This window comes from Coniophora puteana (assembly GCF_000271625.1).
Source record: "Coniophora puteana RWD-64-598 SS2 unplaced genomic scaffold CONPUscaffold_14, whole genome shotgun sequence".
Taxonomy (NCBI): Eukaryota; Fungi; Basidiomycota; class Agaricomycetes; order Boletales; family Coniophoraceae; genus Coniophora; species Coniophora puteana.
In genome coordinates, this window is record NW_006913066.1 from 142,532 (window position 1) to 166,595 (window position 24,064).

The following is a 24,064-nucleotide window of genomic DNA, read 5'->3' on the forward strand; positions in this document are numbered from 1 at the left end:
GGGCGGAGCGGCAAGAGGTATGATATGCTGGAAGAATTCATCTGCACACGCTTTGTCATGGTCGACGCATATACTCACAGAATTGCCATTTGTTTGGGAACGGGCACCGTCGTTAGACATTTCTTCTTGCTGTTGTATGTCAGAAGCTGGCTGGATGTTGGCCTTGGATATGGAGAGTGATATATCCCTTATCGAAGTTGCCTGAGGAAGTCGATGCTTAGGTAAACGATGCTCGTCAGCGCTTCTACTTGAGCTTCGACTCCGACTACGGCTGCTAACAGAGGAGTACGAGGGCGATGGTCGTCTTTGATGCGACTTCTGACGCTGAATATTTTGATGATGAGCCGAACTTGGAGAGAAATGAAGCTCCTTCCGATCTGAGGGCCATCTAGAGTAATGTTCCTTCTCCAAGGGGCTCTGAGTTTGTTGCCGATAGGGACTCTCATGTCTCTGGTCATATTTTGGGCTCAACGATCTCGAACGTGATCGACCTCTAGATGACTTTCGAGAGTATGAGGAGACTGGGGAGGCCGTCCGTGAGTAGCCAGGCGATGGGGACCGCGGCTGACGGCGCTTTTGGAGTGGTTGAGAGGTTCTGGTAGGCTGAGGATGTACATCTCGCCGTTGCCAGCTACGAGAAAGCAAGTTATGGCTCAAGTCAAGCGACTAGAAGTAATACATACTTGTTGAGAGTATCTTCCTTCTCCTCCTGACGCCGTTCGCGTCTTTGCCTGTTTGCATGGTTTCCTCGCTTTTGCCCCTTGCCATTTTTTTTGTGGCTATTGCGATTTTCACCTTGATTTCTTTGACCTAATTCTTCATTTTGATCCCTCCATGACGGTCCGGGTTCCCATGTACGATTTTCTTTGACAACAATAGGATCATCCTGCCCACCTCGCTCACGAGAATCATTCCGGGGTTCATCCCGACTTCGCTGCTGGCGGCTTTTCCACCCATTGTCGCTCATGAAACGCTGTTGGCTGTGTTGATTGTTTCGTCGGTTTTGGTGTCGTCTTTGACCTTGTGGCCTTTCGTCGCGGTAATAATCCTCTGCCTGATGGTCACGTCGTCTACTAGGAGGTTGCCACCCAGATGAGTCGTCATAACCTCCGCCCCAGGGCTCAGCCTGAACGGATGAACCTTGGCCACGCTCGTACCATCCCCAATCTGATCCCGCGTGTGCACTGGGCAACTCCCTGGCTCGCCATGAATCATCTCTCAAGTCTATGACATCGTAGTCGTCGTGACATCCACGGAGGTAAGGATCAGGTCCAGGGCCCCATGAACGCTCGTGGGAGGGAGGACCGTAGTGCTGAGGAGGAACATCGTTCGAATTCATGTTGATAGAGGATTTGGAAGGAGACCTGAAGACTTCTGTGCGTGCATGAGAGTTTGAGAAAGACCGCGAGTAGACGTCAGGGTGGCCATCATCCGTCCGTGAGACAAAGTCGCTCCCGTCATCTTGGTTGACTTCTGTCATGGTGCGCTTGCGTCGCTTGTTCTGAGAAGGATACATGACTGGTACAGGCGGGCTTGATGTGTGGGCAGTAAGAAAGAAGAGTGGGGGTCAAGCGGGTTAAGTGAAAGCAGTGACGTGCTGTTCTCAACCAAAAAGTGAGCCACGCCCCGTAGCGCCGAGCACAAAACCTCAGTTATCACACACAATTGTCGTAGTAAATTTGAGGCCAGGCAGACTATAGCCGCAGGGACGCATACGAAGTATTGGGTGTCAGTTATAATATACACAACGCTCTGGAGATGGCCATGGAATCACTTACCGGTACCTAAGTAATTTGTGTATGCGGACGTTGGAATTCGATGGTCAAACTATGAAGGCGATAGAAGCGGCCCTTGCCACTATCAATGTGCAGACCGTAGAGGCGAGTGATGTTCTGCAACCGACGTGTGGATCTGGACGCCTTCGAGGATGTTAACGGAGGGGGATCAGGTTACCGACAAAGCTGCACCGTGCGCTTCAAAATCTGTCCCGCCACAGAGCCACCGTCGCCTCAACACGGCTGCTCGGGTTTCCAGCATCGAAGGATAATATATGGAGGTTGGTCATGTTCCAAGGTATGGACAACCCTCATACTTTGGATTGACAGCGCGACGCAACCGGTTGTATCACGATAAATGGCAATTTTCCGCGCTGAGGGCTACAAGTACTACAAACACAGGCTACTACAAAATAGAAAGAAAGAAAAGCAGCAAAGCACACAACATACTATTTCCGCGCACCCCATATCAAGTCACTGATTAACGCACTGAGTAATAGAGGGCTCTCTTGAGCCTGGTTGCCCATCTTGAGCATGCTCTAAGTGCATTCTTAGGAGATGAAGTAGTTGTGTATCTGGCAAAAGTGGCCGCCTTGAAGCGCTTACATTGCGTCTGCATATTGCGTCCTTGCTCAGTATTCGAGAGAATTGTCTTTCACCATGGACAGGAGCGAAGAGCTAAGCTATCATTCAGCAACGTATGTTTGATAACTTCAACACTCCGCTCACTTTTATGGTCTTATCGATTCCACTCACTGCAACAAGAGGTAGACGAGGATGCCCTTCAATGACGTTGACAACACTTTCGTCACCCACTAAGATATCGACAAGCTTGCCATCCGCTTTCTGCCATACAAAGGCATTACCATCATCAGAACCAGATACGACGTACTCGTCCCGAAGGCCGAGAAAGTTCACTGAAGGTATCTGCGTGGGCAGTGTTTCAATCAGGATGATCAATGAGAAACGTACCATCTTTGACCGTTTCAACGTTGCAGTGACCCGTGAACTTGGCACGGGGATAAACTGTAGGGATATCCTTGTGGATGTCATAGTCGGAAATGGTGAGATTGTCGTCCTCTTCGTTGCCGTCTTCGTCGCCCTCATCAAGCATGCCAGCCTCATCTTCTGAAGTTTCAAGAGAAACAATAGCGTCCAGTGCATGTTCTACATCCACGTGCTCTTCCATTGGTCCAGTCAGACAGTTGGCTTCTGTAACCAATGGCGGGGTTCTCAGCACAGGCGAGGATGTCACGGAAGTCAGGCTGTTGGATGTTTCTGAATCATCCTGAGTAGAATAAAGATAGACCCCGTCTGAGCTATAAGCTTCGGGGTAGTGGTCAGCACAGTACCAAGCGACCGGTAGTCTGAGTGCGATTCACATAGAAGAAGCTTGGAACAACACTGGATGAGGATGAAAGGAAGCTACAAGGTCGAAGGAGACATACCTCATGCCCGTTCCAAGCTGACATCTTAGCACCAGTGATATGCTCGTAACCGCGCCTTTCTCCTGGAGCTCGACGCTCACGTCCAAAACGTCTCACACATGTGGATAGATTGCTTTCGTCGAGAGGAACACCCCATTCCGCTTGTATGCACCGACCCGCATGTCGTCGGTCAAATAGATGCGCCTAATCATAGTGAGGAATGTGTTCCATGTTTGTTCGATAACTTTGGCTTACAAAAGGAGACTCCCCGCCTACCACGATGTGATAAGGTCTTATAGGAGACATGGCCATCGTGGATAATTCATGAGGCATCTTGACAAGGGGAGCTGGACAGTTGCCGTCGTTACAGGAATGGAACGTCCGAAGGTCGTGTTGTCGAACTTCCCCATCCTACCAATTGACCATGAGCGCGAAGGTCAGGTACGAGGTTCAGCCTGCGACACACCTCTGCCACGGTCAAGAAAACATCCGGGCTGTCTTCTGTCAGTATGCGCTTTGTTCGACCCGTGTGGCAGCGTAAAATTCGAATGCATGCCTGTCGAGTGCCATAGGTGGCCTCTGCACCAGTGGGAGACCGACCCAGGGCATCCCCGATGTCAAAGACGCGCACCTGTCTGTCTCCCGACACAGATGTACTGCAAATACGTAAGTTAGTGCCTAACGGCCCATCATAAGCATGTAAGCGCGGATTTTCACGTACATGCGTTTTGAACCGGGCAGCTGCTGTACGTTAAAAACGTTTTGTGTGTGACCAGTATTGATCACAGTCTCGCATTTAAGTGGATAACCGTCTTCATGCACATGCCCAGCGAACTCGGTAGCTGCATCTATGCGCCAGATCCTTATGCTATTCGTACGTCTCATGATAAATCGACAGCCAACCGCAAGGGTTCGTCTAGAAATACTCACTCAGCGTCATCACCGCTACTGATCAGCCATTCGCCACCATCAGCCCAGCTGAGGGCATTGACGCATCTGCTTGGAAGGTGTATGTAAGGCCCAAGTTCTGAGCAAGAAACGCCAACGTACCCTCGGTGTCCAGAGCCATTCTCGCCTAACACACCAACTCTGTCGAGCGAAGATGCCACATTGCATTGAAAAGCGCCTTCCCAACAGGTCGGCCCGCGCTTGCTTGCAAACGCGCTAGTTGAGAATCGTCTACGAGTTGACATTGCTCCGGATCCGTCGACGTCCATGATAGTCAGAAGCTAACATACCTGATGATGTCAAATTCAAATTCAGCGCACCTCATGATACTCTCCCCGAACTGGAGATGTTTTTGACTTTTCTCAGGCACAAAGGTTATATAGCAACATTAATGCAATTCATATTGAAGAAACCATGTTCACGTTAAGTAAAAACTTCACGTCATTATGCAATATACTACAGAATTGGACAGGAAGGTATCGACAGGAGTCCATTGCAGACATGCCAAGCTTAGACAGCCTTGGCAAATCCAACAGCGTCCTTACCGAGGTCGTAAACCGTGTAGTAACGACGGAGGAAGACATCACCTAAAACGCCTTGAGGTCATTTCCACAGGAAATCAGATGAATTATACACGTACCGACAATCCACAGGGCACCACCGGGGAGATTGATATCCATGCCAGTGAATGACGAGATGCAGGTGCCCGAAACTTCTAGAATGTAGTCGCTTCCCTTCAACGGGTACGGCTTGCCACCGAAGTAAAAGGTGAAGTCAGGGAGGGAAGGAACTTTGCTGCAATCGATAGTGTACTGGCCGTTCCAAGACCGCTTTGCACCGATCTGGGTGTTCAGCATCTCGGCAACGTCGGTGGGAAGAGCGATGAGTGAGGTGCCTAAAAGGCATGAGCATAGGACCTATATCAGCAAACAATGTATTTACCAGTATCAATGGCAGCGCCGGTGCTCTCGAGTTCCAACTCATCGCCACCGAAAGAAACCTTCTCGAGCTCGACCTCCCAGTAAGCCTTGCGGCGAACGGGCACGTACTCAATGTCACCAGTGTATGCAGAATGGTCAATGCCACCGAAGACGGCTTCGCCGCCGTCAGATTCGGAAGAACCAAGACGGAAGGAGAACAAAGGTTCATCCAGAAGACCCTGATTGATCATATTGTAAACGGGAGGAGTGATATGGTTGACCGAGATGGTATCATATCCTAGACCCAGGATACCGTCGAATTTCCCGAATGCGAACGTCAGACCGGGTTCCTTCGTGGCCTCGGCAAAATCTTGGTGAGAAATGGAGACATCGCCAATCTTTAAAGTATCCTGAGAGACAAAGCCTTCCATAGAGCCAGTTCCGTATTGGATAGAGAACTCGGTGCCATTGGCTTTGTAACTAGCCGAGGAACTCGAGTCATACTTGGCGTGGAGGAAGCAAGCAATGGATGTGCACTGTGCACTGGGAACCCAGAGGTTGCTCGAGCTACCAAACATATAAGCCTCGGGAGATATATACAGCGAAAGTCGTTACGGACCCAGTGTCAAGGATGACCTTGAAGGTCTGAGCAGGGCTGCCAAGTTCAATCTCGGTGAAGTACTGCGCGTTCATGAAGTCTACATGACGAATGGATCGGCTTAGTACTCGGTTCAGTCAAATAAATAATGGGGATAAAGCGCACTCGAAAGAGGAACGGTGTGACCGCCTTCGACGGCTACCTCCTGAGTCCAGAAAAGGTCGTCATCGTGAGGGGAAGGGCGGAAGTTGCGACCCGCACCACCAGCACCCATGAGAGGGACCTGCTGAGCGACCTGACCACCATACTTGTGGGAAAGATAGGTGGTCTCATGAGTGTGGCCTGGAGTAATCTGAGGGAGTTTCTGAAGCTTGAGCTTGTGCACCCCAGCAGACGCGAAGGGAAGGAGAATGAGGGGAGCGATGGCAGAGAGCAACATGGTGGCCTTGTGGGTGGGGAAGCAAGGTGAGGAGGCAGCAGCCGCAGCCGCGCAACCTCTCTTAAATTAGCTGACGTAGGGTAGCCGCCAGGGCAACCCAAAAATGGATGCGCCACCCCCGTCAGTCCCCAGTCTAATTCCGAGACCCTAAACAGGCAAGTACATCATGTCCCAGACCGGTCCCGGCCACAGCATCGGATACATTCCCAACCCACCCATGGCCACCAGTACACGCTCAGCGCGCAGGGCATCCGCTGTAGGAGCATCTGGCCCAGACGACCGACAGAAGCTTAATACACAGGAACGACTCATCTTTGCTCAGGCAGTCTATGAGCTCGGCGCAGACTCATGGTCGCAGGTCGCGAAACTACTCTCTAAGCACCCATTGGTATCCAAACCAAAGGGGTTCTTTACTGCTCAAGTCAGCCTAGTTGTCACATGTATCATATCCACGGTTCTTAATGCATTTTCCTGTCTAGTCCTGTCATGCGATGTATGTGCATCTCATGGGTGAAGCAGGCTTGGACTGGTAAGTAGGACGCAATCAACAATGATCCCGACCTAACGCACTTGCCGCACGAAAAGCTCAGACGACAAATCCATCCATGGTTTGTCTATTGAATAAGCGCGAGACCGTCGAGCTGACTGACTCGGGTAGCACCCGCCAATCTCAAGCTAGCTCAGCATCACTACGTTGCCCGTCTGCAAGAACTCAAGCAACTTATTGTTGCCGAGGAAACCAAATTCAAGTGAACAGCCTCTTTTTATGACGTTTCCTTGTCCTCATACTTCGGCAAGGCGCATTGTCTTCGAAATCGACGAAATTCGTGCAGGTCGTTGGGATGCCAAGAAAGACGACTTGAAGGCAGCAGATGCTGACTCCGCTATCGTTGAGTCATTGGTCTCTACGGAGGTACGCCTATGCGTCCATCCTTGCTTTATGATTATGCTGCAGCTGCATGGTGACATCGAATTAAAGGAAACAAACTCACAAGAAAAGCGGCTAGCCATGGCCGAGGAGGAAGAGGAAGAGGAGCAGTCTGAAGCTGCTTCATCTGGGGAACAGGGCAGCACAGGCGAATCCTCGAATGTGGATCGTTCCTTACTAGGAGTCGAAGGTTCTGACCGGACCGCCCACGATGGTTTTGATCCTACTTCCTCCTCTCAGCTCACAGATATTCCCCAAGAGCTGGAAGAGACTGATGCTGAGAGCAATAACGACGAGGGGTCTAACCGCAACTCAGTCACTCCCAGGGGAGGAAGCCGTCTCCCTTCCCCTACTGAAGAGGAACAGTCTACTTCAGCTGCACAATCCCCTGAGCAAGCCGACACGAATGATAAGGGAACGATGACTCGCAGTGGTATGCATTCCTCTTCTTCATGTGGACACATTCTTATCCTCAAGGTAGGCAAGCGACCAGCTGAAGAGGAACTTACGGATAAGCCAGACAAGAAACGCCTCAAGGAGGAGGCACAAACTCCCGAAATAGAATCCCAAGGTATGGCTGTCGTTGCCGAACGTTCAGCGCAACCCTTCACTGCTCTATTAGGTTCCAGTGGCCGGAGACGCCGCACGGTAACTGCAAACGACAGTGTGCAAACGCCACCGGCGCCCAATAAGCGATTTCAGACGATGATAACCATGCTTTACCAACAAATTTCTCAGCATCGCAACGGAAACATCTTCCACAATCCAATCAAAAACTCGGACGCCCCAGACTACCATGACCTTATCAAGCGCCCAATGGACCTGAAGACAATCAAGGCCCGTATCAAAGACGGGGCCATTACCAACTCACCAGAATTTCTGAGGGACATATACCTCATGTTTGCAAACGCAATCATGTACAACCGGCCCGGAAGTGATGTCTACCTGATGACTCAGGAAGTAAGTAAATGCAGTACTTATTATCAAACGAACGGAAAGTTCATTTCCCATATAGATGATGGCCGAGAGCGAAGATTATATCAAGGAGTTTAAGCAGACAGAAGGGCTGATTCGTCGTACATAAAGTGAGCGAGGGGATGTCAATCACTGAAGTAGTGGCAAAGATGCATATATTACACAGTGATGGAGAATTTATATTAACAACAATGGACAACAATGCGGTAAGATAGTAAGACAATGCAGTGTTCTAGAACCATGGATGATAGGTTTCATACATTTTCGTGAGATTCAGAGGATTAGTTGCCGTAGAAATGAGGTTGGTCACTGTCTGAATGACAGGTGAATTGGCGGTCGTATTTGGAGCAGGAGGGATGGTTGTCTGGGCACGGTGTGTTAGCAGTAGCAAATGTACTACTAGCGATAGATCATTACCTGCTCTCTTTCAGCTTTACAAGCCAGAACTTCAGCTCTCCGCACAATGCCATCGATGTTGGCTGCACAATGGTTCCTGAATGCTAGATCGAAATTCCAGGGCTGGTTCCTTCCATGAAGCCAAGTCAGGACTTCATCCCGGGCAAAGAGGCATAGCTGCTGCTCTAGGCCATGCTGCGAGGAAACCGTGTTTTATCAGACGAGCCCAAGCGTTACCAACATAGGCTTACCTCAGGTTCTGTCAGACACCGTCCAATTACCATAATACCAGCAGCCAAGAGACCCTCAGTGAGAACGGGTCCGATGAAATTTTGCATGTTGGGAGTAAAACGGAAGGGCACAGCATCAATAGACGCAAGGACAGGCCCTGAATTAGAGGTGCCTGTAATACTTTCAGTACGGAAAAATACAAGAGTTTCACTTCCTTACCAGGTAAAAGTTCGCTCATGGCGATCTGACCAGTAGTGCGGGAGAGATGGAAGCGAGAGGGCGACCGACTCGTCAGACAAAGGACGTAAGTCATGAAGCTGACGGATGCAATCTGCAGAGCAAATTGTTTGCGCATTCTCCACAAATCAGCTGGGCTCGCCATGGTTCGTGTGAGATACTGGTAATTCAAAAAGTCAGGTCAAGCTCGCCGCAAAAACGAGTAACGAACGCCCTTACTTTTGTTAGTACATCACCCGGAATGAGTTTGCTGGCTATCTCATCAAAGATGTCTTTCTTGAGTCCGTAAATGTGAGATTTGTTGGGCTGTTTCCGAACAGTTAAACATGCGGAAATAACAACTTAAACCTCAGTCACTCACAATGCTGCCATGTACTTGGCGATACTCCGATACTACAGTTTTTACTTTCTCTCCGCATACGAAGATTGGCTCTTCCCTTGTGAATCCACGTTCCTCGCAATACTGATCGTAAATGTCGCCCAGAGTTATGTATGAGGAATCGTTCTGGAGCAGCCTGAGGGTGGGACTGAAGGAGATTGCTGCGGGTATGTGGAAAGAAAGATTTCGCTTCTGCGCCTCTTTCTTCCTGGCCAGAACGCTAACAAACATGTGGAAGCACAATAATAAAGAGTACAACAAAGAGACTTACGTGTTGAAGGTTCGGAACACTTGCATTACTCTTTCCTCTCGGCGGCAGTGTCGGCCCGATGGTAGTTGCACGGAAAACGAGATCTTGGAGTGGTCGTTTCCGTGGACGACAAACCTCTTCCAGCAGTACCCGTGTGAGCGACAATTCTCATATTGAGGCCCGAACCTTTGAATTCTGATGAAGTTCTGGTTGCTATCCTTTTCCTGTATCGCGCGATCTATGAAAGAATGCTTCCTGGCCTATGATGGTTACTTACCTCGGTATATTGACCTGGAACCTCAATCTCATCGGTCTTGCCGTATTGGAAGTCTGTTAACCAGTGGCTAAGAGTATCTAGAGTCTGGAAGCGAGGCCGTGCATCGAGAGTTTTTTCCTGCCGGTCGCGCCAGCGTTGAAGTCGCTGCATATACTCGTAATGAGTTATGTTTGCCTTGACAAAGTCTTCCTCGTATTGAGTCTAGAAGGATTAGTTGATCAGGGACTATAAGTAATGACAATACATTTCGCTCACTCGGACAGACCCGGTCAAGTTAGCTGCCATCTTCGAGATATTGTTCTTGGTGTGAGCATTGAGAAGTCCGTCATCATCCGGGTTATTCACGCGCTGAGTGACGTAGCTCTGTGGTGAGAGATGAGTGGTGAATCAAAACCGAGGATATTGAACAGCTTACCTGTATAGCATCTTGCAGCAACATGCAGATTAGTCTGTATAAGTCCTCGTCTGCCCCAGCTTTGAACCGCTGGTTGACGTGGTCCACGAGTGTTTCCAAGCTGAGTATAAGGAAGGGGTAGGCAGTCTTGAGAATTTGTACCACCTCGTCGACTTGTTCCCATGATTGCCGCGTGGATGCGGAGACGTTCTCTAACGCACTCTGAGCTAGACTTTGAGCATTGCTGATAGCTTGTACATTGGTGCCCTCAGCTTGAAGAGCAGGGCCGGCCTGAGAAGTAGGTTCTCCAGATATCCCAATCGACTCCTTCCTCGTAGTCTCGGCGTTAACTTCGGCGCTGACGTCCTGCATGGGATAATCACCGTCGGACCGCCTGGCCGTAACCAGGTTAGCAGCCATAGCGCGGGCGGCTGCAGCAGCTTGTTGGGCTTGTTTTCGAATGATGATGATGTCCTCGCGTGTAGTGCGTAACTGATAGAACAGAGCCTAGTAACTCGCATGAGTAAAATTGAACCTCGACGCTTGGAAGGAAGATTCACCTGTGGGAACAGCTTGGCCAGATTCAGGAGGATGTATCGAGCTTGTTTCACTTCCCTCTGAGAAAGGGAGAGGCAAAGTTGAGGGATGAGCGCAATCCAATACCAGAACGCCGCTTCTCCTTTGTAGGTATCAAAGGCACGAGAAATAGTCAGAGAGTCGTCATCGATGCTGAGAAGCCACAATACTCGGGTGAGCATAGCTCTGGCCTTGCCGTTCTTATACAACCCTGCAGCTTGAAGATAGCAGCTGACAGCACTTGCAGCGTGAGACATGTCGGTGGGTGACTCCTTGAACATGCGGTCGTTGTATTTTCCCCACTCTGCCCATGCTTTTGGCTGGTTCATGTCTAGTTGTACAGCCTGACCAAAGGCTAAGTTTGCCTCCTCGTTGCGTGCACTACGTGCATAGAACATGCCCTTCAGTGTATAAAACTCAGCCTTCTGACCAGTAGAGAAGTACATCAGGTTGGTGTTATTGATGACCTCAAGGCCCGCTTGCAGATCTCCTGGCTTTTGATAGTGGCATCGCGCTTGTTCCCGCAGTTTCAAGAACGCCTCAGAAATTTCTATGTTCGGCAGTGTGTAGATCTTGTTGAGTTGGCTGAGGCATACTTCGAGGAGCTCGTGCTTCCGCGCGACATGAGCGAAACGATTGATTATCCAAGCTGTTTCATGATACCCGCGATATCCGGACGTGTTGAAGTTAGTGGAGGTCGGATTTGTAGTTTGATTCGGCGTTTGGATCAGGGGGATATACGCCTTGTTGATGGCGTTGAAGACGTTCTGGCGCCATGCAACGAGGTCGCTCCAGATACTGATGTCGTCCTCGAGATTGGGCAGACGTTCCCGCCATGCCTGAAGAACCATCTTCAAATCTGAGGACTTCTTCTCTAAGTTTTGAGCAGTCGTGTTTGAGAGCGAGCCAAAGATCTGCACGGCTTCTTGCAGTTCTACAAATTGCTGGAAGTGCTGGAGAAGAGGAATATGGGCAGAGGAAAGATGTGAGGGTAAGCCAACCCATTTGCGAAGCGAAAGTTGCATCGCGTCTTCCAATATCTTCGTGAATTCGGTGTTCTTATCAAGGGCCCCAGGCAACTTCAGGAGAGCGATGAAAGCTTCGAATACCCGCCTGCGAGGTGTGGCGATGTCCGGGAGAAGATTGATCTGCTCCTCTAGAGGTTCACGATTCTCAGCCCAGTCCTTGGTCCTCCACGCGCTCTCAAGCATCAACTCCTGGTTGCCCTCGTTCTTGGCTAGCTCGTGCAAGACATCCCAATTCTGGAGTTTTTCTGCAGCCAGCATCCAGTGATCTTCCCACAAGCAGTACTCGGCTTCAGAGTAGGCTATTGACCCCATTCTTGAGCGAGTTTGTGCCACCTCGTAAGTATGGGCCGCCTGGTCCCACATTCCGTGCTGTTCGTAGGCAATGGCTATATTTGTCTCCTGGTGGAGAGATCTTCGGCGCCAAAGCCCATAGAATATGTCTTCTTCCGCGAGCTCAGCGTACACGTCAGCCAGCGAATCGTTGACAGCACCCCGTACGGTGGCTTCATCTTCCTTGACATTGTCCAGAGATGTCTCCAGTAGCTCAAGACCAGCATGCCATGCTCCGAATGATTTCGCCAAATACTTGACCAGGTGAGGGGGAAGCATCATGGACGGCGTGCACGTATGGATACCAGCCAGGAGAGTCTGTATGACGTTAGGGCGCATTTCCATCTGTTTAGTGTGGTAATCCTTGCTGAGTAAATTGATCATATGAAGCGTAACATCGCCTTGCTCTCGTCTCGAGAAGCTAGCCCAAGCAGCAGGAAATATTGTGATCCAAACGTCATGAGCCACGTGAGGATCGAGGAACAGCAATTGCTGCATGGGTCTTATGACAGAGTGGACCTTTTGTCGCGGTAGGGCTTGTCCAAAAGCTGCATCTGAAGGGAGTTTACGGTCAGGGAATAAAGAAGCTTCCCCATCAACAGCTCCAAGCAAAAGATGCAATGCGAGGTAAATCCAGTTGTGGTCGGAGAGGTGTTCCCAATTCTGAACTCCGAGGATGTATACCATGCGACTATGGATGGATCGGGGCAGGCTAGCATCTAGTAGATCCATGAATCGCTGGCGAAGCGTAGGCTCTCGCACGCGACAGCCAAGCAGGAAGCACTGTTCGAGGCGGTGAGTCAAGTCACTGCGGCGCAATGAGGGTTCGGTGTAGATCTCATATATAAGCTCCAGATAGCTGTGGAACAAGGCTTCGCCTCGAAACTCGTAGGAAACCATCTTGCTCAACAAAAGTGATTTGTCCTTCATCGACGGATATGCATCATGGGTTCGCAGCGCCCAAGCACGCGACAAGTCAAGGATAAATTGACAGATTGCTGAGCTTCTCGACTTCTCCGCAAGGGCTAGGCAAACATTCATGAAGTTTTTGCGTTGATCGCCGAGATACGAAACTGTTGTCGAACATATTTCCAGCATCGTGATAATCAAGCGCGAGACGCTGTCAAAGCCTGAGGAAGCAGGAGCAGCCTGTATGTGATCTTTGGCTAACTTGGAAAGAACTTTGTGAAGGTTTGAGCTAAAGTACTGCATCCTTTCCGGTGTTATCTGCACGATAGACTTGAGCATAAGGAGAGTACCACGCAAGTTGGTTTGACTGAAGAGACCCTCTTCAATGCTAGTGTATAGGGATGCATGGAAATCAGACATCTCTGCAATTTTGTCAGGTAACGGCGATAGACAAAGGAGACGCTCAAATATGGGAAGAAGTGCTTCATGCAGCCCTGGTTCATCGGTCCACAAGCCTTTACGGATAAGAGACTGGAGAGTTTGCGCTTGTGACAGATGCCAAGCATCATCCTTGTCCGAAGCAACGATTCGAAGAACACGAGCTGCGCTTAAGGCCTGATTCATGGCAGCTTCTGATCCCAAGTCCGCCTAAAGTGACATTCATCCTCATTTTCTCTCTCTTTTCAAGTGCGAGATGAGACTTACCTCGAGGAACCGGGAAAAATAGTTTAATTTTACCGTCACGTCTGTCCACCCGCGGGGGCCTACCATTTGCTCCAGGAGCGTGAGCGCACGAGGCACAAGCAAGCCCTTCAATTGTTGATCATAGACACCAGTGGCCAGGCGAAGCAAGAAGCTGACCAGGCTTTCTCTAAATGACAGAGGTGTGACCCATGCAGAGTGCTGACGAGAGCTTTCTGCATCAAGACTGGCAGTTGGCGTCTCACCCGAGTCGTACCCTGTCTGTTCCCAGTCGAAAATCACTTGAGCAATGTCAACTGACAGGAGACGGGACTCGACAGAAGCGATGCTGGACAGCCCTAACTTTTGAAGAGAGTTGACCATGTGTGGAATGAATAGGGCGCGTACGGGGTAGAAGAGAGTCGGTTGTCGAACTAGTACCTGGTAAATTATGAAGATCTGCGAGAACCCATTGCCTTCTTCTGCCAGCAACCGCCTGGTCGTCTTGGCCCATTGGGGATAGCCAACCTCTTGAGAGCTCGACTTTGGAAGTACTGGTGCAAGGATGTCTAATGCCTGCTTTGTGAGCAGGCGCCCATCTGAATGTGGCGGACGAAGGAGTCCTGTCCACGCTCGCAAGATGAACTTTTGGGGACTATCGAAGGCTTCGAAGAATCGTGCTGCAAGCAAGTAGGCTGTCTGTTTGACTACGGCATCGTCGCTGGTGATATAATGCCACGCGCAACGAATGATGTCCTTCTTGACGTCTTCTAGAAGCTCAGGGTAATGCTGCACAATGATCGTCGTCATATACAAGAGCTCGATTTTGAACATGTCGTCAGCCCCAGTGAAAGATTTATCATCAATCATGGGGCGCCAAATAAGATTGTGAATGGACACAATAATGTCTGCGTCTAGCAAACCACCTTTGTTGTCGCGGTGAGCTTGGACGAGGATAGCCGGCGTGATCACGAAGCGTAGCAAATACGTCTTTTGCTGCCACGAATCACTCTGATCATCAAACCATCTGAGGAACCTGAGCAGGACATTCCTCTTAAAGAAGAGATCAGCACTTAAAGCGATGTGCTGATAGAGGAAACGGGTGAGCTTCGTAAGATCCATCGCCAAGTTGCGTGTGTATATCGAAACAACGTCGAAGATCAGGTCAACTCGAGGCGCTACCTCCAGTGCCTTCCTGAACACGGACAGGATGAGCGAATGCCGAGTGATATCGTCCGGTATTATAACGTCTGTTTGTTCTGAGCGGGGCAGCTCGGTTCTCCACATTGCAAGTAGGGCATCAATAACAAACTCGTGATCCAAAATCCACGTGGGAGACAACTGCGCGAGATCGCTGAAAAGAGACAAGATAGGAATAGAAAGCCCTTGATCGCCTGCTTGCAAGCACTGTGCAACCAAAAAGCGCGTTCGACTGATCAGCTCCCGCTCAAGATTTGGTGCAAGTCTCGCTTGAAGAATGTTCTTGAGCGTGCGTACGTGGCGAGGAAACTTGAGGAATCGAATGAAGAAGTCAATGGCTTCAATCGGGTATCGATCCAGATATTTCCCTAAGGGTTCCGAGAAGGGGCTTCGGCCAGAAAAGTGCATCTGAGACTCAGTTTGGACGATAGCGTTGACCAAATTCTCCAAGAAAATACTCGCTGCAGATGGAAGGAGGTGAAAGATATTGGCTAATCGAACAAGCTTCGTGATGCCTTCATTGTCGGCAAGCGGAAGACGCGAAGATGCCTGGAGCATCTGAGGGTCTGCAACGATACGGAAATGGTCCAAAAGTTTGTGGCCAATCTCAACCTTGAAATAATTGATGAGAAGCTCCATGAGACGTGCCAAACCCTCAAGCCCTGAGACAGATAGTCTCTTGGGATCAGCCAAGTTCATGAGAATAGGACGTAAGCCAGTCTGAAGCAGTTCCTTGGGAAGCCTACTCTGGTGAGTAAGGACCATTCTCAAACCTTCATGAGCAACCTCCTTCACGTCCTGAGAGGGGGAATATAAGGACTTGAAGTAAACGCTGGTAACCCTAGGAAAGGTCGTCAATGCGGATACAGTTGCATCCTCGGACAATGATTTACCTTTGTCTCGTCTGATGCTGCTTCGAGAAGAAATCCGTCATAGGCATGGAGGCAGTCAAGAGTTTGATACATGCAACCCTCAACCTAATAACATCAATGCCGCCCTGCCGTAGGTTGCCTCGCCCGAGCTGTATGTCGTCTGCGTCAGCCAAGGCAAGTGTCTCGTGAAGCAAACGAATGAGCTCGTCATTGAGATCTGGTATAGGTGGATCCACGCTGACGCAGTAGCGCATGGCATCTATCATCCCGATTTGGATGCTGAAAGGGAGCGCCCGCAATGGTTTGGTATAGATGCCCGTGAGTATGCGGTCACGGTGAGGTTGAAGGAGGTCGTGAGCGGTTTTCCCTGTAATCTCAACCAAAGCGTCAATGCACGTGTGTACGGCCTGTCGGACCACAGGGCTAGGGCAAGAAAGCTCGGTGAAGAAGGTTCCAGTGAGATGAAGGAGTCGAGTTCTGACATGAAGAGAGACCTCCGTTTGGCCATCACCCTTGGAGCTTCCGATGCGTAAGACGCTTTTCAAAACGTCAATTATGTCGGTCACGTCCCTTGGAAGATCATAGGGAAGGTCCTTCAAAACGTGTATGAGGGCCCGGACAACCTCCACCTGACGTTCTGCAATCCACTTGACTCCCAAGTCTGGGATGGTGGTCATGATACGAATACCTCTGAATCCAGCACTCTTTTGGAGCCATGAATCTTCGAGGCATAGAGCATTGAAACGTGTCGCAACCTGATGAAGTGTGAAGTGAATGTCTTGAGTTGTATAGCCGCTGCGGCCATTCATTGAGACCAGGTCCTTGATAACCCATGTTACGAGCTCTTCGCCTTTCACAACTTCCTCGACCTTCTCCCTCGCTAACGCATGAGGCAAAGCCAGTAGGTAAGAGACCAATAATGGGCTAGGGAATCGGCGAAGGTTCATGTCCTTGGTGGAGGTCAAGCTGGCTTCCCTCGATAGTACAGTCTGAGACACTTGGCGCGCAAACGCCTCAGCTGTATCATTGACTTCTGGCATGAACATAGCATCTATAATGCCTTCCATGGCCAGTACAAACACTGCTGAATGGTCGGATCCGTGGGCAGTCTGTCCGAGACAAATCAGCACATGAAGGGATAATTCATATTCTTTCATACCTCTTGAATTAGAGCTGATATTGCACTTTGCAGGAAAGAGAACGCGGGTGGTCGATAATGCAAAACCATTCTTTTGAGCGTCTGATAAGCCAGAGAGGTCATTGCAGATAGCTCAATCTTCTCCACTGTTCCGCCCAGTGAGATCGACAACTGAGCAGGATTAGACGATTTCTTGTATTGCAGCGCTGGCTCCTTGGCAAGTAATTTCCTATTACGCCCACCTAACTTTCCAAGGATTCGAATCGTAGTATGCGCGTGGTGATGATTGGCGGGCAGAGGCTTGAGGTGACTATGGAGAGCCTCCATGAGTTCTCGCAAGACAGTATTGAGTGTGGGATCCAAGAAGTCGGGCGTTAGGTTGTCAATGCAAAGCTCCAGAGTACGCAGTCCTTGTGAAACGAGTTCAGGCGTGCCTTGCAAAGCTAGAGCCAATGGTCGCATGAGGTAGCCGAGATGAGGTAGCAGATGTGTGAGCCGTAGCGGTACAGTCAGACACAGCTCAACAATCATGTCTCTGCTACAGCCATCAGTGGAATAGAGCTGTCTGTTGAGATTTTCCATCATATCTGGTAACAGAGGTAAAACTTCTTTGTATAGAAGCTCGTATCTGCCCCCACCGCATCCAATAGTTCGGAAAAGACCGCGAAGAAGATGGAAGTAGTGCTTCGGCTTGCTTGCCTTGGCAGCGAGAGGAAAGCAATCCATGATCAATTTGGCAAGGTGGGAAGCGAGGATAGGCTCGTTCGTGGCAGGGAAGGCGGTGACCGCACTGAAGGCCATTTTGAATAACCGGATGCTCACTACAGCCGTGGGGTCATCATATTCGCCCATGGCGGGAAGTTTGTCAACAAGATAACGTAGCACGATGGCCACCAACGTCGCCGAAACGGGCTCACGACAGAAAAGAAACTGGCAGATATGCAGCAGCGTGTTCCGCTTCAAGGCAGCTTGGAAGAACATATCGATTTTATGCGTCCACACCTCCTGAAAGACGTGAAGGTTCACTTCGAGTAAAACGGCACAAAACCAATCCATGACTTCATTGCAGTCACGGGGTTCCGTGTCAAATAGGGCCATGCAGTGAATGCAGCCCTCGAAGAGGCGGAACACCAGAGATCCGTCAGGAATCTCCGTGCTACATTTCCTGAGGCCAGCGAGGCAGACACGAAAGCCATGCAGAAGGGTCCGAAAGAGAAAGCGACATTCTGCATTGGCGATGTAAGGACGGGCTCAGGAACTTCTGTAGGGAACGCTGACCTTGTAGACACTCCTCTGGCTTTTCGACAGCGTACATCGCACCGGCGACAGGTCTCGATTTCTCTATTTGCATTACTCCAAATTCGCCATCCTCCTTGGTTTTTGCTAATTCAATCTTGCTCATAAGATCGTCAATCATGATGCGCATGGCATCAACTTTGTCAACACATGTTTCAAACACGGCACCCAAGATCCTGGCTGCTCCTTGTGCGGTGTCCTTGTTGGCGATGGTGTCTGTAAGACCAAACATCATCTTTGAAAACATTGTATGATGACTTGGACTGAGGTAAGGATTGTGAAGCAATGCGGAGAATAGCTTTGCGACACGTGCTAGTTGTGCTGCACTGAGCTCTGCGCGAAGATGATGAACAAGATCTGCCACTGCTGTATACACGGTGTGTCTGTATCTCACATTAGCCGCCTATGCCAAGGGTGCTAGGAGGTAACTTACCGAAGCGTCTCTTGACTACCAATGCTTCGCCCCAAAAGCACATGCTCATGGAAAAGTTTGTCAATCGCTGGCAAAAGAGCTCGTTTGTGCGGAGTGCCCATAAGATGGCGGAAGACAATGGAGAGGTCCTTGGCGGTCGATCAGCGAGCAAAGAAGACATCCATCCATCTTAACCTACCTTGCGAGGACCAATGGCATTCGCTGGACAGTCTTGAAGCAAGCGCAGGGCACAGAGAATCAAAGTGTCACCGTATCCCTCGTACTGCTCGCCTGATCCTCGCAGAACGTACGCCACATAGGAAACCATCTGCTCATCTTGAGCATGTGTCGGATAAGTGGGGTCAGTGAGGAAACGCACCTTAATTTGAGCTGCAATAAAGTCATTATATGCGAGCTCATTCTTGATTGTAGATGCCATCCCAGACCAGTGCTGCCCGTTTCCCTGCGCTTCATACTCTTCCCTCGCTTTCTTCTGGGCGGGTGACTCGAGGGCCAATATCTCAAAATTCAGGTTCAGAGTCGATTGTATGAGCGGTCCGACGAGGGGCCGATGGTTCTGGGAGAAAATGACCACCACCATGCCGAGCTCTGACAGAACCTTGAAGCTTCGAATACTTGGGAGTACTGCATTGGCGTCGAGAAGGACAGAGTCCTCGCTGAGTAGTTCCATTACAAGGCCTCGCATCCCTTGTAGGACTTCTTGAAGGATTCCAACGAATTCGTTGACGAGTTCCTCAGTCAAAATTCTGAACGTGCGGAGAAGGTCAATAATAATCTTGCAGCTCGTGACTCCATTTTCTTCATTATCATGACGAAGTATGTATAGCATTCCGCTGAGGAGTGGGACTGCCTGTTGGCGAAGGTGCTCTGAGTAAGGGACGCGGTGTAGAACTTCCAGTAGCACACGACGGAACTGGTATTCAATCGTGTCCTTTTGGTAGGAAGCTTCGCCCGACTGAAGAATCTCAAGGAGAGTGGGAACCATCTGAGGATAAACCTTCCCTGCGTCTGCATCGCGAAGAGTGTCGATCAATTCTCTGAGTTCGCATGCGACAGTATGCTTGGTCTTCAGGTCTGCCCAACGTTAAGGGTTTAGCAAATGGGAACTGACACTAGCACGCGTACCTATTCCAGGATCTACAAGGCGAGCCGCCCGCATGTCGAGGTCCGCAGCCGTGGCTAACTGCGGAATGTTGTCCATGGCTCAGCGTTCAGGCCTCAGGACGTGCACCGTGCACTTTGCAGGGCGCGTAAGAGGCAAGCAAGGGGCTGACATCCCCCGAGTTTGGCGCGGCTAAGACAGCTCACGTGACAAGCCCAAAGCCGCTCTTTGGCGCTGAAGCTGAAGCGCTGAGTACCGAGCACTTACTATGCCGGAACCCGCAATGAAAACCGTCACCCGCAATGAAATGTAGGTTGATTCGACTGCCCCTCCCCCGTCCCTTGGCGTATATCTACAAAAAATAACATGGACCATCTAATGTAACTACTCTATGACTGTATCGCACGGCTTGGTGGAGAAATCAAAACTACAGACGCTATGTACAAAACAATCGAGGATTCAGTCTTTCTTTTCATAAAACTGCTCAGGGTAGGTACTTTCCTGTATTCCGTTTGCTACCAAACTTGATTGGCTTCATATTCCATGCCATAGTTGACGCATATCGAAGTTTTGAGAGAAACAAGGATGTTTTGCGCGAGTGGTGTTCGTCGCAAACTCGAAGAAGGGAAATAAAGGTTAACCATGACTCTCGCGCGGCATCGTCGTGGCAAAGTTGTATGGACAAATTACAGCTGAAGGCTTCGTATGTGGTTTCAGAAAGCCTCATACTATGTCTCACAAACAAAAACAGGGCTTGTTGAAGGCCCGAAGCGAGAGGGAGGAACAAAATATCTGATTTCATTTCATTGCGGGTTCCGGCATAGTACTTGCAATCTTACAGAAGTACTTACTTAGTACTTACGTGTTCCTTTTGGGGTTAACCCTAGTATAGTCCGCCTGGCTAACTGTGAAAAGCAGTGGCCACGTACAATACAGAGACTGTGATTGTCCGGAGATATAACTGCAATGAGCTTACTGTAATGGTTTGAGGAGTCTGTTCGAGTCTCTAACTCACATATGATCTGAGACTGGACCATGATGTGTGTAGGGCCTAGCTACCTACCTACTTAGTCGTAACGCAACGCATGCGGGAACGTCGGAGCCATGTGCATGCATAGTACGCACATATAGGTACGCAATTCAGGACTACGTATTGCACCCGTCTCCGTACGCGTTCGTAAAACCGTACCGTCAAGCTGACGGCAATGCTTAGCTCGATGCTTAGACTCAATGCAATGTGCATGAAGTGGCATGTCTCAGGCAATCGGCAGCTGGAGCCGTAAGTTTCTGTTCACCTAACATATACTATCAGGCCTCAGGTCAAGCTAGGTCAAGGCTGTATTTCCGGGCCTAACGTCAGTGTGAGGATGATCAACACCAGAACGGGGCGATCAAAATAGTGGCAATATGTCAATACATCCTTTTTTGGCTTGTCAGGTTCGCTGGCTTTGCCGCAACGAATGATGGAGGACTGCACTGGTTGCGTAGCTGGGCGGTGCAACATGAGACAGGCAAATCTTGATTAGCGTTATTGACTTAGCCAGCTATAGCTGCTGTCGTCACGCACCCGTCCCTTCCTCTCCTCCTTTTCTATCTTTCTTCTTCGTTGAAGGGGCTGGTCCTCATTTCTCTTGTTTCCTATCTGTGTTTTCTTTTTGAGCTGGACTCGCTTCTAATTTGTGACGACTTTCGGGCTCTTGACCACGGTAGCTGGGAGGCAATGCCATCCGGTCCGAGTCACAGTGGCGGAGCAGTAATAAACTTAGGACAAGGGGCGGGATCCTCTTCTGCCGAACTGCATACTCATCCAGACTAGTTCGTGCATTTACCTCCTACACTCTCATATACGATGATTAACCCGAAGTATATCTAGCCGCCAAATTGCTGCCTTTTTCTTGGGCTGGGCTTTCTTATACAGCACTCGATGTATTATCACTTCTCATGTGTTCTCAAATTTGGGTCGCCGATGTTCACGTTTCTTTCGCGGTCTCGCGCGGTCAAAGCGGCGTCGTGGGATGGGCGGGATCATTTGTTCTCTAGAAAAGCCCTCCCAACAAAATCTCCAACTCGCTGCAGATGATACATCAAGTTCAATACTCCTTCCAGACGCCCACCGGCTGTTGGTCTTGCTTTTATCCATTTGTATTGCTTTCGGTTCTCTGGCACAGTTTTCTACCCTTCTCACTTTTGGCTCGAATGGTGGCTCCTCTGCATGTGGTAAGCAAGCCATAGACATCTGTCTTGGTATATTGACAATCATCTCATGCTTCAGCGTTTGTGGTCGCTTGGTCTGGGATCTCTTTTGCTTGCGCGAGGCTGGTGGGGTTGATTGTGATTTCTATGGAAATGCGCTCCCTTGGTGCTTCAAAATGGGAAGCGTGGCTGTTGTGGGGCAGTGGTTGGGTCGGAATGAGTAAGTTTCTCGTACACATCTATACCTTGATCACTAATATTTTGGCGTAGTTTTTGTGTTCATCCTGTATTCGATTAGCACAGGCTCACTCCAGTGCGTGACGACATTGCTTTCCTATTTTACTCGTGACTCAAATGGCTCTTTCGGAAGATTTGTTTCCCAACTGGGGGTCAACGTCTGCTATAGAACGCGGTATGTGAGCATTTCGTGGTGTATTGTTTTTGCTCAGACCTGTTTGCTCAGCAACTTTCCTATTGCTCTGACAACATCAGTCTTGTACATGTGCATTGAACTGGTTGTGATCCTTCGCGTATTTACCCTGATTGCACCTTCGTTTCTTGAGTTTGGGCATAGGATCCAGGCCATACCAGACATCAGATTCGCTCGCGCACTAGCCTTGCTTGTTTTTGACCTTCTCGTTGTTGTTCCAATGGCCAGCTATGTCGGAGTGGTTGGCGAAGACGTACCGCTGAGTCTGGGCTCGCTCGTCGTTCTCCGTGAGTGGAGCTCACGCTTTTTGTTAATTTAATGAGCTGACGGCCATCATGAATCCTCTAGTTGCTTTCAATGGCAATCAGCCAGCAATTGTTACAGGAGAGGAAATATCAATGTCGTCGCTCAGTCTTCCAGGTGGAGCTACTCCCACGATAACTCTCAAGGCGTCGAAGGTTGATTTAGACTCTTACATCCCAAATCATCCATTCGCTACAAGATCATATCGTTCCTACCGCAATGCGTCGTCCCATTCCTCTATGTCATCTCCCAGCACTCCTAGCATTAGTACCTCCGAAGCACTGGAGAATCAGAGCACTCGACAAGCTATCATCCAGGTTGCTAAGCGTTCAAAGCGACCAACGCTTCCGCACCTGTTCAGCGCTCCTGCTGCATCCGCTTATGTTCCGCCGTTGTCCGTCACTGGCGGAATGCAGGAACTGTCGTTCTTCACATACGGTCCACCCAGTGCGAGGTCCCTCATGCAACCTCGACCTCAAGCACCACCCACAGTACAGCATCTCCTACTACAGCAAGATGAATATGCAAGGCAGTGGCAACGCGACAAAACGCTCGCAAGGCTTGTACGTCCTGGCCCCCTTTATCATGGCCTGCTTGTTTCCCCCGCAACATCCATGTTCTTTAAGTCGCCTGTCTCTGCGACATCTGTTCGCTTTGAGCCCGACGCACGGAAATCTGACTCCTCCAAACGAACGCTGGGCTCCTTGGTCCACCGCGCTCATACGACCTGGCGGACTTCGGGAAGCTCTCACCACGGCAGACGTTTCCACCATCAAACTACTACTGAGACGGAATCGGCCCATTCTGCATGCGCTTCTTCTGAAGAGAGATATGTGGGGGTAATAGGCCCTGAAGCAGAGCAACATGGATCGTTGTCCCACGATTCAACCGTCCGATCCGCAACTTCAGAGTCCTCGCATCCGTACGCACCAAGTTCATACTGGCGAACAAGGGATGTAAAGCCAACAGCACGTCCCGACCGTCGAAGTTCGCGACGCATTTTGCTGCAGCGACTGCCTTCATTGACTCATCTAGAGCGAGATTCGGTCATTGTGGAGGATCAAAGTCCCGTTGACCCTGGAATCTCGTTAGACATTCAGCTGTCACCATCGCACATTGGATCGCGGCGATTGAAGGGTCCTCGCCCACGCCCAACAGGGCACTCCCACAAGGGCGACAGTCTCGGCAGGGAGAGTGATTTCCAGTCAGCCAGGTCAGTCACGGGCGGTACGAGGTGATTATGATCGAATGCTGACATTTGCTAACAGTGCGACCCTCCCTAATAGTACGACACTTGCTTCAGTATCTACCTTAGTCAAGCCGAACCCGGAGAGAAGGTTAGGAGACGCCCATGAGAGCTCGCCATGAGCCTCTGTTTTGACTAGAGTACGAGTAATGC

General features: G+C 50.0%; 6 protein-coding genes across 6 annotated transcripts; 2 read left to right on the forward strand and 4 right to left on the reverse strand.

The window, feature by feature from the left end:
- Nucleotides 1–963: 963 nt before the first annotated feature.
- CONPUDRAFT_158169 (uncharacterized protein) lies at nucleotides 964–1,516 on the reverse strand (the record flags this gene model as incomplete). The annotated part of the gene is made up of 2 exons (XM_007775215.1): nucleotides 964–1,196; nucleotides 1,249–1,516. The coding sequence occupies 2 exons, from the start codon at nucleotides 1,514–1,516 to the stop codon at nucleotides 964–966; spliced, it is 501 nt and encodes a 166-aa protein (XP_007773405.1).
- Nucleotides 1,517–2,137: 621 nt separating this feature from the next.
- On the reverse strand, nucleotides 2,138–4,432 carry CONPUDRAFT_130546 (WD40 repeat-like protein). The gene is made up of 10 exons (XM_007775216.1): nucleotides 4,253–4,432; nucleotides 4,133–4,198; nucleotides 3,924–4,070; nucleotides 3,669–3,858; nucleotides 3,458–3,613; nucleotides 3,224–3,406; nucleotides 3,158–3,167; nucleotides 2,748–3,101; nucleotides 2,505–2,692; nucleotides 2,138–2,453 (listed from the first exon to the last, which is right to left on the reverse strand). Exons 1-10 carry the CDS (start codon nucleotides 4,417–4,419, stop codon nucleotides 2,250–2,252), a joined length of 1,665 nt encoding a protein of 554 aa, XP_007773406.1. The 5' UTR covers nucleotides 4,420–4,432; the 3' UTR covers nucleotides 2,138–2,249.
- Nucleotides 4,433–4,532: 100 nt separating this feature from the next.
- CONPUDRAFT_84820 (Asp-domain-containing protein) lies at nucleotides 4,533–6,126 on the reverse strand. The gene is made up of 5 exons (XM_007775217.1): nucleotides 5,834–6,126; nucleotides 5,690–5,768; nucleotides 5,093–5,637; nucleotides 4,791–5,045; nucleotides 4,533–4,737 (listed from the first exon to the last, which is right to left on the reverse strand). The coding sequence occupies exons 1-5, from the start codon at nucleotides 6,105–6,107 to the stop codon at nucleotides 4,661–4,663; spliced, it is 1,230 nt and encodes a 409-aa protein (XP_007773407.1). The 5' UTR covers nucleotides 6,108–6,126; the 3' UTR covers nucleotides 4,533–4,660.
- Nucleotides 6,127–6,273: 147 nt separating this feature from the next.
- CONPUDRAFT_158172 (uncharacterized protein) lies at nucleotides 6,274–8,119 on the forward strand (the record flags this gene model as incomplete). The annotated part of the gene is made up of 9 exons (XM_007775218.1): nucleotides 6,274–6,528; nucleotides 6,587–6,636; nucleotides 6,693–6,715; nucleotides 6,766–6,856; nucleotides 6,906–7,020; nucleotides 7,087–7,468; nucleotides 7,517–7,606; nucleotides 7,658–7,995; nucleotides 8,051–8,119. 9 exons carry the CDS (start codon nucleotides 6,274–6,276, stop codon nucleotides 8,117–8,119), a joined length of 1,413 nt encoding a protein of 470 aa, XP_007773408.1.
- A 123-nt stretch (nucleotides 8,120–8,242) lies between these two features.
- CONPUDRAFT_158173 (uncharacterized protein) lies at nucleotides 8,243–19,838 on the reverse strand (the record flags this gene model as incomplete). Its single annotated transcript, XM_007775219.1, has 19 exons — nucleotides 8,243–8,374; nucleotides 8,428–8,601; nucleotides 8,658–8,809; nucleotides 8,857–9,034; nucleotides 9,094–9,180; nucleotides 9,236–9,473; nucleotides 9,525–9,727; nucleotides 9,781–9,981; nucleotides 10,036–10,143; nucleotides 10,196–10,681; nucleotides 10,735–13,665; nucleotides 13,723–15,739; nucleotides 15,792–16,879; nucleotides 16,930–18,134; nucleotides 18,187–18,587; nucleotides 18,638–18,765; nucleotides 18,816–18,944; nucleotides 18,996–19,711; nucleotides 19,763–19,838. The coding sequence occupies 19 exons, from the start codon at nucleotides 19,836–19,838 to the stop codon at nucleotides 8,243–8,245; spliced, it is 10,650 nt and encodes a 3,549-aa protein (XP_007773409.1).
- A 1,621-nt stretch (nucleotides 19,839–21,459) lies between these two features.
- On the forward strand, nucleotides 21,460–24,033 carry CONPUDRAFT_92855 (uncharacterized protein; the record flags this gene model as incomplete). Its single annotated transcript, XM_007775220.1, has 8 exons — nucleotides 21,460–21,554; nucleotides 21,613–21,956; nucleotides 22,012–22,152; nucleotides 22,203–22,245; nucleotides 22,303–22,344; nucleotides 22,396–22,649; nucleotides 22,711–23,878; nucleotides 23,952–24,033. The coding sequence occupies 8 exons, from the start codon at nucleotides 21,460–21,462 to the stop codon at nucleotides 24,031–24,033; spliced, it is 2,169 nt and encodes a 722-aa protein (XP_007773410.1).
- Between the last annotated feature and the right edge of the window lie 31 nt (nucleotides 24,034–24,064).

Bases quoted from the DNA above. Each gene is read 5' to 3' on its own strand.
- CONPUDRAFT_130546 (XM_007775216.1), bottom strand. From the start codon at position 4,419: ATGGACGTCGACGGATCCGGAGCAATGTCAACTCGTAGACGATTCTCA. The intron at 4,199-4,252 runs GTACGTTGGCGT...CCTTCCAAGCAG, and splicing joins AATGGCTCTGGACACCGAGG to ATGCGTCAATGCCCTCAGCT. The intron at 3,614-3,668 runs GTGTGTCGCAGG...GTCAATTGGTAG, and splicing joins TTTTCTTGACCGTGGCAGAG to GATGGGGAAGTTCGACAACA.
- CONPUDRAFT_84820 (XM_007775217.1), bottom strand. From the start codon at position 6,107: ATGTTGCTCTCTGCCATCGCTCCCCTCATTCTCCTTCCCTTCGCGTCT. The intron at 5,769-5,833 runs GTGCGCTTTATC...TTCGTCATGTAG, and splicing joins TCACACCGTTCCTCTTTCGA to ACTTCATGAACGCGCAGTAC. The intron at 5,046-5,092 runs GTAAATACATTG...CATGCCTTTTAG, and splicing joins CGGCGCTGCCATTGATACTG to GCACCTCACTCATCGCTCTT.